We start from the raw sequence: 13127 nt of genomic DNA, 5'->3' as shown, positions 1-13127 counted from the left end.
AAGGAACGAGTGGGCTTGATTGGTTTTGTGCATTTAATTGCACTCGCACTCTCATTTTGAATCACTTTGTGAATGCATTCTAGAAATCCTGTTTCTATTGATTAGCCTGCATAAGCTAAAGAAGAATTTGAATCTCCAATCTGATAAGAGATTTTGATCAAAATAATTTGTCATTGTCAACTTTTTTTAGGGATGAGGGAATAACAAATTCTCTAAGGGTTATGTCAATCAATGTCAAGAGTGATATTCTAAGCTAATGACTACAGGAGAAAATGATGTGAAAGGGGAATTTCAATCTTATGCAACACATTTTATGAAGTACACAACCACAAAACTCATATTTTTGTCTTTAAATATTTAACCAAAAAAGCAGCAGATAGTGACTATAAACACTTCTGTTTTGTGCACATCTCTCTCAGATAGGAATGGCTAAAGAATTGGAGGAAACTCCATAATCATCCAATTTTAACATAACCTCATCCACTAGTAGATGAACGACCTATTTAGAATGACTTTTTAAGTATTTAAAAACTACTTAAAAATCATTCCAAAGAGCCGAAGTTACATGCTCAAAGCTTCAAATGAGAGAGATATGACCCAGAGGAGCATTTTTCCTATACATATTTCACCATCCTTGAGAAGATGCTTCCTGTCTTGAGAGGTTTTGTATCAACTTTTGACAATTTTAACAACTATTCCTTGTGGTATGCTATATAAATTCTTTAGCTATTTCCCCCCATTCAATTTTACTGTCTCTACAGTTGGCACTTTTGGTTCCTTTTACCACTGAAATTCTTGCACTCTCCATTAGTGTTTGCACAGAGAATTCTAAGGTTAGTGATAAAGAGCCCAAAGGCTCTAAATGGAGCTATATTCTTATTCAAACCTATGTATGGTATGTGCATGGAATATTACTTCAAATGACCGTGAAATGAAATCTGGCCATTTTTTATGAAAATTTCTCTAAACCTTGTGATGCCTCTGTCTTCAAGCCTCAGATTCTTAAGCTCAAAATCTGGTCTATATGCATTGTTTCCCTCTATGCTTCTAACTTCTTGCCCTTCTATATAAACCTCTGAATTCTGACCATTATGTAAAACTCATCATTACTCCATAATCTTCCTACCCTCTTCCGTTTCTCCCTTTGACAGTTTCTTTAAGATGGAAAGGAATCAATTGTTGAGGCAGATGAACAGCATGAGACGATCACTTTTTGATCAGGTCTACTTGTCTTACTTAACCATACATTTTCCTTAAAAACCTGTCCTGTTTTTGTTTCTTGCTTCGAAAGGCTTCATCTCTGATAACAACTTTTCCAAAACTAGCTTTAAGTGGTTTTTTCATACAATAACAAATGAGGTTGGGACATTCGAACCTCTGACTTCTTAGTCAAAAGTATATACCTTAATGAGTGTAGTATTGCTCAAGTTGGCACCAGTTTTAACTGAATTTAATACTTTATTGAACCTTTTGTCATCTTTTATGAAATCTTTGATGTAAAGCACTAAAATTTTCTTTGGACCAGCATGGTACTCTCCAACTTATTTACAATCATACAAAATGTTTGTATTCCTATTCCATGCACTTCAGTCAAACTTCATCAGAAGAGTTCTTGAAAGTAAAAAAGTTACAAGATTTTCATCTTCCTGAGCTAATGTCTACCCTAATTATAAAATAACATGCATTCAAATGCCCTCCATCTCCCCCTTCTTTGCGTTCCTCAACTGAAAAATCAGACATTATTGGTCTCTACAGGGCTTCCTTGATGAACAATTTGTCCAGTTGGAGGAGCTGCAAGATGAAGCTAACCCAAATTTTGTTGAGGAAGTTGTAACTCTATGCTACCGTGACTCCTATAGATTAATCCTCAACTTAGAACAAGCATTGTAAGTAAATTCAAACCACAACAAATTCATTCATTACCTTCTTATATGTAATGTTCTAATCTAACAAATTAATTTCAGAGCAGACAGAAGAGCCCTCTTGACTTTAATCAGTTGGATAGCTATATGCAACAGTTCAAGGGAAGTAGCTCAAGGTAAAAGAATTCGAACAATAATAAAATAGTTTCACAAAGGGTAGCTAGATTCTCTGTCAGGCTTTACTAAAACATGTTTTGTTTTAAATAATCTGTTTATGAATGGATGGCAGCATTGGAGCAAAAAAGGTGAAAGCTCAATGCGCACTTTTTAGGGAATACTGTAAGGCTGGAAGTGGAGAAGGGTATAATTAATTAATCTTTTTCCTAAATGAATTCATTAGATTATTATTAAGATTAATTAACCTACAAGCATATATGCTCTAGTTTTTTTATACTGATTAATTCTGATGCCTTTTGTAAACATGTAAAGATGCTCTAGGACTTTCCAACAACTGAAGAAAGAACATACAGCTCTGAAAAAGAAGTTTGAAGCTTATTTTCAGGTTTATATCTCATTACAATTCCCATTTTTCTCTTGTGAGTTGAAGAAAAGTTTGGATCTGTAGTATGATGTTTGTGTTATTTTCTGAGCAGATGAAAAGGCAAGCTGGTCCTAGTCAAATTGCAAGTCGTCCCAAGTAAGAAATGATGGGCAATCAAAGGCTAAGACTTGAGACTTTAGTTGTTAAGTTTGGTAGCATGTTTATGGAAATCAAGCAGTTTCAGGTGGGTACAGAGGCCTTGTTATGTAAAGATTTCAGTTTCAAGATTTGTCTCTTAACTTTCTTGGTAAATGGGAAGTAAGCAAGTCTTTGTTTTCTTGTAAATGGCTGGCTAATAGACTAAAAAATAATTGTCCTTTGATGTGGTCAATTGCATAGCATCAAAGTGCTTTTGTGTCTAGTAAGCTTGTTATGAATAATTTATGGCTAATAGGCTAGAAGAACATGACAATCTATGAAATTATATCTAACTAAAAAGTGAACTTCTCAAACTTATGACTTGTTCCAGATTGATTCTAGTTAAAATCACTTGAAAAGTACTTTTAACCATTCAAAATATACTTTAGTAGTATGAAAATTCTTGAAAAAAACGTGAAATAAAATATTGCATTGATTTTAAGTAATGAAGGGTTTTAGAATGATAAAAGTGATTTTAACCATTTCACAATCACTCATACTTGTGAGAGTTCTTTTAGCAAACTCTTTTCTCATTTTGTTTTCATTATCTATTCTTTTGCTATATTTAAAGAGGTTAAGTCAATGCATACAAATATGTTGGAATGTCTTGAATTTATTTGTTGGCACTTCGAACAACCAAGTACTTAGTTATTTATTTGTAGTTATTTACGATTATGACCCTAGGGTTTAGAGTAGTGCGCTATATAAACTCTCTAACCTGAGAGGCGTCGTTTGATGTAATTTTCTGAAAACATTCTCTCTAATAATACTGTTCTCCCTCTATCCGTGGACGTAGCTAACACACCATTAGTGAACCACGTATATCTGTGTGTCGATCTTCTCTATCTCTACGTTCCTTTTTGTGTTCTTTAATTGTTGATTTCGTAACAAAATAAAAGACCAGGTTCATCATTTGATGTGAAGATACAACTTTGTCTACGATTAAACATTTAGGTAACATTGAAGCTAACTCAGTGATGGGGTCGGAAAGAGAAAGCACAAAAATGTTGAGGGTTTAAATGAGAAATATTGCCTCAAGTTAACCTTTGATGAATATATTTTGGCCCTCCTCCTATATTATCTACCAACAAAGTTAAGAGCATGGTAGAATTTTTCTCTAGAAGGAGAAAAGAAATAAAGGTCCTTCTAAAAGTTGTTTGCTTATTGAAGCCAAAGGCAGCCATACATCATCTCCTTTAATAACTATTTTCAAAGCTATAATTCTCCTCCCATATTGATGCTAGTTGTATTGAGATTGATGTCTTAAATCTAGTGTATCTCGTGGTTTGTAGTTTTGTTAATATAAATTATTTATCTAATAAAAGCAAAGGTATTTTATTTGATATTTAAATAGCATTAATTCAATCCATAATAAACTAAGATCCAAGGTTATATGATGTCACTTGAACAGTATGTGGTTGACATACAAGTGGTTTATGTTCAAGTAATAACCTAAAACGTCTACAGCAAATGGATGAATGTTGGATGTCTTATCCTGATAACACTACGGATACGACTCACTTTATAATTGTTACATGAGATGTAAGTGTAATAAACAATATGAACCATATTGTTCATTTAGAGACACGTTAGTGGGGGTATCTTGTATAAAGGAGTTTATACATAGACGGGACCACGAACTAATTAGTTTATCTTTATAACACCGTTACTTGAAAAAAAAAAACTAACATTTCACTTGAATGACCATATGAAACTTGATCTTAATCCTTAGTGAATTGTGAACTTCTGTTTATGACGATAATCTTTTGATTTGTATGGGTGAGAGTGGCTATGATAGTCGTCTCAATAAGGCTACCATTTTTAGGATTTGTCTGATCAGGGAGCTAGGAACACAGCTACACAAGATGAAATTCACTCATTCTCATTCCTTGGGAAAGTAGATAAATTACTCCCTTAATAGTTGGTTCCAAGTCTTGAACAATGAGACCTCAACCTCGCACTGGCCTAAGAGGTGTTAGTTTATAGTTGGACTATAAACGGTTTGTTCATTAGAGGAATTAGTGGTACTTAAGGAGTTAGATGTAACTACAAGGGTACAACAATATTTTGACCCAACTATAGTTATGAGCATTTGTGAAGGGTCTTCGCTCTATTGATTGGTTGTATTCATGGACACATAAATATATCTACAGTGTGAATAGTGCAGCTATCGGTTTTTAGTGGAGTGATCGGTAGTTAATGAATATTTAATTGGATTAAAGGAGTTTAATCAATTAATCTCATATCATTGGAGTTTTTAATCTGTAGATCTATAAGGTCCCCTTGTTAGCTTAATAAAGAATAGTAATAAGAAAAGATTTAAACTATTCAAATCAAATGAGAGAATTTTATATTAATGAGATTAATATATAATGATTAATTATAGATATGATCTATAATCCAAATTATGTAAGAGAGATATATTTGAATAAAATTCAAATATTAGATTTATATGAATTGGATTCATAAATAAATGCATACATATAAATATGTGATATTTATATGTTAATTAACTCTATATTTAATATGATTTAATTGATTAATTAATGGTTAATTAATTGATTAAGAAACAATGAAAAATGGAGGTTAGTATAAATATACAATATCATGATAATTAATTAAATGTATATTAAATAGGATTTAATATATAATCATTTAATTAATGTATCAATTAATTAAATAATAGTTATTTAATTAATTAGCACTAAGGGTATAAAGGGAAAACTTGGAGAATGGGTTAATCCTTCTCTATATAAATATATCCTTATAGCTCATTTAAATAAAAGAGTTTTTTTTTTATTACACAAAAACCTAGCCACCAGGCCTCCACGTTCTCTCTAACTTTTCTCTAAAAATTCTTTACCATTTTTTTCCTCAAAAGTTCTTGGAGACCACTCTTCCAAGTTTTTTGGATTCCTAGAGAATAGCAAGGTAACTTTGTTGGTGGTGTCATTCTTCATTGGAGAAGTTCAAGATCATTGATAACGGTGGAAGAAGAAAGCTAGAAGAATCAACAAAGATGATTTTTTATTTCTTCTCTTCTTCCTCTTTTCTAGCATGCTTATAGATTTGTTTGAATGTTTATCCTATAAATACATATTTTATTTGATTGTTCTTGTTTCCACAAAAATCAAATATCTAAATGCAAGACATTCACACGCTTTTGTGGGAATTCAATTCCTTCAAGTTGAAACTTGAACCTACTCGAGCAGAACCAGAAGTGCAAGATGGGGAATTCAAGTCCTTGTTGGAGTGACTTTGCGATGGTTAAAAACACTTTTGAAACATGCTTTTAAAAGTGTAAAGTTAAATATTAAATATATATCGAATGATTAAAGACCTGTTTCAGAATGATTCTGAAAATGACAAAAGTGGTTTTTTTTTTTTTTGGGTTAAGATCAAAATTACTCCCAAATATCCACTAAAATCAATGGGAGCAAGTGGTTTACAACAAAGAAAGGGAGGATCTTTTGATACCAAAGTGCTATGATTGCTAAAGCTCTTGTGGTTTATAAGGAGCTCATTTTGCCACAAGAGTAAAGTTAAAGGAGAAAGTGTAGATGAATTGCCTAAAAGTTAAGATTTGATTCTTCTATGATATTTGTCATTTCATTGCTAAGCTTTGTAGAACATTTTGTGGGTTATTTTTAGGTTTTGTTGCTAGTTTCGACGATTAATTCGTCGTTTTCATGCATGCTTCCTTGCAAAGTATAGTGAAAATATGCAAATATACACAATCAAACAACAAATCAAGTGATAAGTATTTATATATTCTCCATGCACATGGATTAAAATTAGATTTCTACCTACTCAGAGACATTTTATCATGAAATATTTGTTGTGATTTTCTAAACTAAATGTTGACTCAAAGTAAATGACGAAACAAAATAAATTATTTCCCAGATTTCTTAGATTGATTTCTATTAATTATGTATGAGTTAATATTGTTGCATTTTGTACGTTAGGTGAGTGATTATATCTAATCTCTTCACAATTGCTAACTTAAAAAAGAAGCTAACGTGTTTTAGAAGCAACCAGCATTTTCTTATCTTTTCTAAACTCAGAAAAGGTTTCAATACATATTGGCATGATAGACATCAAAATTAAACAATAAAGCTACTTTAAAATAAATCGATTAAACAAGCATACGTCTAAACTTGTATTCTCTAAAAGGTGTTTAGTCCATGTTACCATATCAAAAAAATCAGAATATTAATAGATGACATCATCGATTTCATGCTGACAAATGGAAGCAATTTAAAGAAACACCTTAGATTTATTGACTTAAGAAATAATGGCATGTTTCTTCCTACATTGAATTTAGGCCATATTTATCAAACTATAATAAAAAGTGATGTGTAGTTGTAATGAAATTTCATTAATGGATCAACTGTGATGAGTCTGACTCGTAAATATAATTGAATTGTTTTTTATCATGTTGACTTAAAATTATAAATCTCTTACATTACTGTTATCATTATTGTTATTGTTTAACCCTAACGATTAAGGTAAAAGTAACAGTAAATGTGACATATTCATAATTCTTATATTGGTATATTAACAATATCTATGACGATAATGGTAACGGTAGTGGGTCCCACACAATTTTCAAGCACAATTAGATTGAGCATCCTTCGTTCCTCAATTAGATGGCATATTTTATTACAGATTTGGAGGCGGATCCCGCACAATCATGGAATACAAGTAAACAACAACAAACGTAATCAACTAAGATCCACTTTTTACTTTACCATTGATGGATTATGTTTCAGTTGGGATAAATGTAGCCTTAGTTAAACATACATCCAAATGATGAAAGGAAATCAATTTCCTAGGACATACTTTCCATTGATTCTCACCACATCAACTTCATTAGTTTTAATTAAGTTACTCATCACATATCCATCTCTAAATAAAATTAAACCTTATTATTTGTGATTCCAACTAAAATACTAATTATAAATACTTATAAATAAAAGGGTAGGAAAAGGATTAGGGAGGAAAAGAAGGATTAATATGTGAGAACTCTAATGTTAGTTAGGCGTGGGGACCAATAGAGTGAGAGGGGGTTTAAGAAGGGTTTTTCGGTATTGTGTAGGTGGAATATTTTAATGATCAAGCTAGGTTTGCGGGAAAGGATTTCCAGCCCTCTTGAAAGTGCTAGTAGCTAGGGTTTCTAATTTCCTATTTCTTTGTCTTCTTATTGCTTGTTACTATTTTTCATCAACTTGTAATTTTCCTTTGAAGTTCATTAATAATATTTACCAAAACATTTTTCTATTCTTGGGAGTCTTGTTGGAAAATTCTATATGCAGATAAAAATGTGAGGCAAAAGAAACAAAAGATGGAGGAGAAGATCGACAGTAATATGAAGTGTATTGCAGAACTGCAGAAGAGTATGAATGAAATGAGAAAGAACTTGAAGTGAATTGCCATAACGGTGCAATACCTAGCTAAGGTGCAAGAAAAGGAGGTTTCGAACATCACGATGGGGTCTCAGAAATCCAAGGGAGATAAGGCGGGAGAAGAAGGTGAGCGTTCTCGAGGGTGAACGAATGAAGGTACGACGGATCACAACAAGTATAAAAGACAGGAGATGTCAACATTTATTGGAGAACATCCTGATTCCCGGGTTTATCGAACAGAACACTTCTTTGAGATTCACGAATTATTAGATAAAGAGAGAATCAAGGTGTTAGTCATTGTATTTTCACCAGATGCAGTCGATTAGTTTTGATGGGCTCATAATCGAAGACCAATTTAGACATAGAAAGACCTAAAACAATGGATGTTCGATCGATTTCGTCTCATGCAAGAAGGTACTCTCCTCTCTCATCTGTTATGAATTAAACAAGAAGGATCATATGAGGATTGTTGGAAGAAATTTAAGACCTATACTGCCTTAATTCCGACTATGGCAGATGGAGTGCTGAAGGAGACATTCTTGAATGGGTTAGCATTGGAGCTTAAAGTCAAGGTGGTTAGCCGACACCTAGTGGGCCTAGACGTTTGAATGAAAGAGGCCTAAGCCATGAGTGATGAAATTTGGCTCTATAGCTAGCAAAGGAGAAAGTGGACTCAACCCAATTAGCGACCCAAAAAGACTTACTTAAATAGACTACAAATAATGGGCCCAAAACACAAGGAAAAGCCACAAATGAAACAACCCTAAAAAGTATGCTATTGCCTGATAAAGGAAGTATACAAAAGAAGGAGAGGACATATCAAAGGCTGACGGATTCAAGTGAAGAAAAAAAGAGATAAATGTTTGTATTTCCACTATGACGAGAAGTATTCTCGTAGTCGTTGCTGTCAATTGAAGGAAAAGCGAAAGCTCAATCTACTGATTTATCAAGAATAAGAGTTAGAAGAAGATCCAATGGAGATTGAAGCATTTGAACCGAAAATAAAAATGTTGGAAGTCGCAGACAACGTGGAAATTTCGTTATGATCCATTCCGGGGTTGTCCACTAAAGGAACTATGAAGTTAAAAGGAATGCTCATCGGAAGAAAGGTAATTGTAATGATCAATTGCAAAGCTATCCACAATTTTATACATCAAAAGTTGGTGGAAGATTTGAGTTTACTGTTGACAATTACCTCGAACTACGAGGTCGTTGTGGGGATCGGGGATGCAATCAGAGAAAAAGGAATTTACAAGTCAGTAGTAGTGTTGCTCCCAGAATTGACCATCACTGAATACTTCTAGCCCTTAGAACTAGGTCGAGTAGATGTGATCCTGGGAATGACTTGGCTATGCAATATGTGCTATATGGAGGTTGATTGGTCGAGCCTGACAATGACATTCACATCTGGGCAATAGAAGATTGAATTGAAGGGAGATTCGACTTTAAGCGCCTCAAAGATATCGTTTAAATCACTTATGAATTCTTGGGAAGAAAATGATTTGGAATTCTTGGTGGAGTTCCAACACTTGGAATTGGAGCCGTTGTGGGAACCACACAGAGAGATAGTTAGGGAAGGGGAGACGGAGATATCCCTTGGTGTTCGGGATTTGTTGGAAGAGTTCCAAGATTTGTTCGAGACCCCTTCTTCTTTGGGCAGTGGATCATAGAATTTTGACCAAGGAAGGGAAACCACCGGTGAATGTTTGGCCTTATAGGTATAGTCATGCCCAAAAGGAAAAAAAATAGAGAATCTAGTCACATAGATGTTGAGTGATGGGATCATACGGCCAAGTCAAAGCCAAGATAGAGGTTGACATTTTTGCGTTAACTATCAAAGGCTTAATTAGGCGACAGTGGTGGATAAGTTCCCTATCCTAGTAATTGAGGAATCAATCGATGAGTTACACGAATTAGTGATATTTTCTAAATTGGATGTCAAGTAGGGGTACCACCAAACCAGGATGCACATACCAAATATGGAAAAAATAGCCCTTTTGGATCCATGAAGGGTACTATGAATTCTTGGTTATGCCTTTTAGCCTGACCAATGCCCCTACCACGTTTCAATCCTTGATGAACCAAATTGTCGAACTATTTTTGCGAAGGAGGGGTGTTGGTATTTTTTTTATGATATTTTAGTTTATAGCCCTGATGAGGATACTCATGCTAAGCATTTAGGAATGGTTATGAATGTTTTGCAAGATTATCAACTGTTTGCCAACCAGAAGAAATGTATATTCAACCAGCAAAGAATTCAATATTTGAGGCACTGAATGTTAGCAGAAGAAGTGGAAACAGATGGAAATAAAATCCAAGCTATGGTGCAATGGCCAATACTAAAAAATTTGACAAAACTGAGACGATTCTTAGGACTCACGGGTTACTACCGGCCTTTTATGAAGGATTTTGGTAGTATGGTGACCCCGTTGACTAAACTACTGCAAAAAGATACTTTCTAATGGTCTGAGGAAGCCACAGCAGCCTTCAATGCTTTTAAGCAGGCCATGGTAACTCTCCCTGTTCTAACTCTTCCTAATTTTGAATTACCTTTTATCATAGAGACAGATGCATTAGGGGCCAGATTGGGAGCTATCCTTATGCAAGAGCGACATCCAATAGCCTATTTTAGCCAAGCTCTTTCAGCATGAGCTCAGGGTAAGTCCATACACAAGCAGAAGCTTATAGTAGTGATTAAATCCATCCAAAAATGAAGACCATTTTTGTTGGGGCATAAATTTGCAGTAACTTCTTATTAAAAGATACTTAAGTTCTTGTTGGAACAAAGAGAGATCCAACCTTACTTTCAGAGATGGCTGACAAGTTGCTCAGATATGACTTTGAGATTCTATACAAACCAAGACTCAATAACAAGGCCGTGGATACTCTCTCTCTTAGAGACCACAGATGGAAGAATTGACGACTATAGTAGCTCTCTCTCTGATAGATGTCCAAGTGGTACAATAAGAAGTCTTGGATGATGAGGTGCTATAGTGGATTAAGACAAAGTTGGAGGAGGATCCTCTGAGTGTTGCAAAATTCTCTATAGAACGAGAGACTTTGTTGTATAAAGTGAAGGAAACCAGACTCGAGATTTCCATGAGCAATGGGAATAAGATCATTCCAAATTACAATCATGAATGAACAATACAAATTCCAATCGTATAGAAACATGCAGTTATACAATTAATATAGAAATTACAGCATGAAAACTCAAATGAACAAAGAGAAAACTCTACGAACATTTGAAGATGCGTCTCCACACTCCTTTGCGTACGACCGCTTGAACAACAGCAACCTCGAACGCTCGATCTACACGACTGTAACACAGCACGAACACTTCGCGCTCGCCCTCAATGATCACCTGGTCACGACCTCCTCAGCAATACGAACGACCTCCACAAAACCTCGATGGTGTCGAGTTGAGTATGACACCACCAAGAAGGCTACCTTGGTATTCTCAGTGTGAGAATCCAAAGGGTGGGCTCTATTCGAACTTGGTATGAGGCAAAAGAAGAAGGAAACACTGATCGTGTACACAATGGGCAAGTGGAAAATGGCGGAGATCTATCGTATAGGTCAATGCCCAATCGTTTAACTAAAGCAATGTGATCGTATAGCAAAAGCTATGTGATCGTTTAGCTCAGTGTCTGTCGCCTACAAACACTACACGATCGTTTACTTTGGGCAAGCGATCGTCTAGCAAAAGCTATGCGATCGTTTAGTAAATACTGTACGATCGTTTAGCTCACTACTGCACGATCATTTAGCTCGTCCAAGATATTGCTTAGTAAATCTATATTTACTTGACGACTACTGTGAGATCCTTTTTGCGAGAGAGAAATCTCAAAAAAAAATTATGAAAACTTACTAAAATTAGGAAAACCCTTTTCCTTTTATCTCACAGTTACCATGAATCACCAATAACCACCCACTCAATTGGTTATTAAAGAAAAAGAATTAATTATCCAATAATTAATATTATTATAAATATAAATGATAACCAACTTATCATACTATATTTATAACCTATAGTTTTAATATTTCATCTCATGAAACATATAAACCATAGTTCCTTTTCTATTCGATGGTATTTAATGTAAATCTCATTTACACCAATCCTCTACTAGATACTCACATATTATAACGATTATATCATATATAATCAAAATACCTTTTATCAATTTGAACATTTCAAATCAACACTAAGAACTGTTCCTCAATTGAATCCATTGAGCTACCAAAGGGACTTCATGGACCTATAACTCGAAGCTCTAATGGTACGTGAATAACTGACTAAACTCTTTTGTCACAGGATCCACAATTCGTTAACTACCAGGCACTCCACTAAAGACCGACAGTTGAACTCTCCTTACCACAGATATATTATGTGTCCATCTTAACCAATCAGAAGTGTGACAACCCTTCACAGATCGCTCGTAAGTACAGTTGGGCCAATAACCGTTATGCCCCTGTAGTTACATCTGTCTCCTTAAGTACCACTGATCCCTCTAATGAACATAAGTCATAGTCCTACTATGATTGAGTCTTCTCTTCCAAAGAGAAGCTGTGGCCACTATGTTTAAGCCCCGGAATCAGCTCTTAAGGGAGCAATCTCTCTACTTATCCCTGCTTCAGGAAAAGAGTGAATTCCATCTTGTGGATTGAGTTCCCAGCTTTCAAATCAAACAAGTCCCCAAAAAGGTAGGTATGTTGAGTTGGCATTCTGGCCACTATCACCCATACTGATCAAAGAACCGCCCTCAAAGGCAGGAGTTCGAAAAAAAATCAGGATTGAGATCGTGTCACCTATGGTCGTTTAGGTGAGAAAAAAGTCTCTAGTATCAACAGCATTATATATAGAGTCTGGTCATCTCATGGTTCAGGTCTTATACAAACTCTTTGTATAGGACACCCCTGCTCATACGTCTCCACATGAATGGTTAGGATCTACCATCTGTAGTAGTTTACAACACTTGCAAACCTCTACAAAGCGGGTCGTATCGTAGTGTCACCAGGATCAGGTATCCCACCTTAATCCTTATACTACAAACCTATTTAGGTTATCACTTAAGGCATGATCCACTTATATATCACATATACATGCTTAAGTTCACATAA

At 34.7% G+C, this 13127-nt stretch overlaps 1 protein-coding gene across 4 annotated transcripts; it reads left to right on the top strand.

Moving 5' to 3' along the window:
- The first annotated feature begins 364 nt into the window (after positions 1–364).
- On the top strand, positions 365–2930 carry LOC120090966 (histidine-containing phosphotransfer protein 4-like). Of its 4 annotated transcripts, XM_090306482.1 has the most exons (8): positions 365–661; positions 762–833; positions 1152–1221; positions 1756–1886; positions 1970–2038; positions 2152–2223; positions 2352–2424; positions 2516–2930. In XM_090306482.1, the coding sequence occupies exons 3-8, from the start codon at positions 1162–1164 to the stop codon at positions 2561–2563; spliced, it is 453 nt and encodes a 150-aa protein (XP_090162608.1). In that variant the 5' UTR covers positions 365–661; positions 762–833; positions 1152–1161; the 3' UTR covers positions 2564–2930. The 4 variants fall into 4 exon arrangements, with proteins under 4 accessions (XP_090162608.1, XP_038904649.1, XP_038904634.1 ...); XM_039048721.2 differs by lacking the exon at positions 762–833; XM_039048706.2 differs by lacking the exon at positions 762–833 and having other exon boundaries at positions 365–704.
- Positions 2931–13127: the final 10197 nt, after the last annotated feature.

Source organism: Benincasa hispida, chromosome 1 (genome assembly GCF_027475165.1).
Source record: "Benincasa hispida cultivar pf3 chromosome 1, pf3_genome.v1.1, whole genome shotgun sequence".
NCBI classification, from domain to species: domain Eukaryota; kingdom Viridiplantae; phylum Streptophyta; class Magnoliopsida; order Cucurbitales; family Cucurbitaceae; genus Benincasa; species Benincasa hispida.
Note: the sequence above shows the minus strand (reverse complement) of the source record. Positions and strands in the feature narration are given on the sequence as shown.

Bases quoted from the DNA above. Each gene is read 5' to 3' on its own strand.
- LOC120090966 (XM_039048706.2), top strand. From the start codon at position 643: ATGCTTCCTGTCTTGAGAGGTTTTGTATCAACTTTTGACAATTTTAAC. The intron at 705-1,151 runs GTATGCTATATA...TCCCTTTGACAG, and splicing joins TTTAACAACTATTCCTTGTG to TTTCTTTAAGATGGAAAGGA. The intron at 1,887-1,969 runs GTAAGTAAATTC...ATTTCAGAGCAG, and splicing joins CTCAACTTAGAACAAGCATT to ACAGAAGAGCCCTCTTGACT.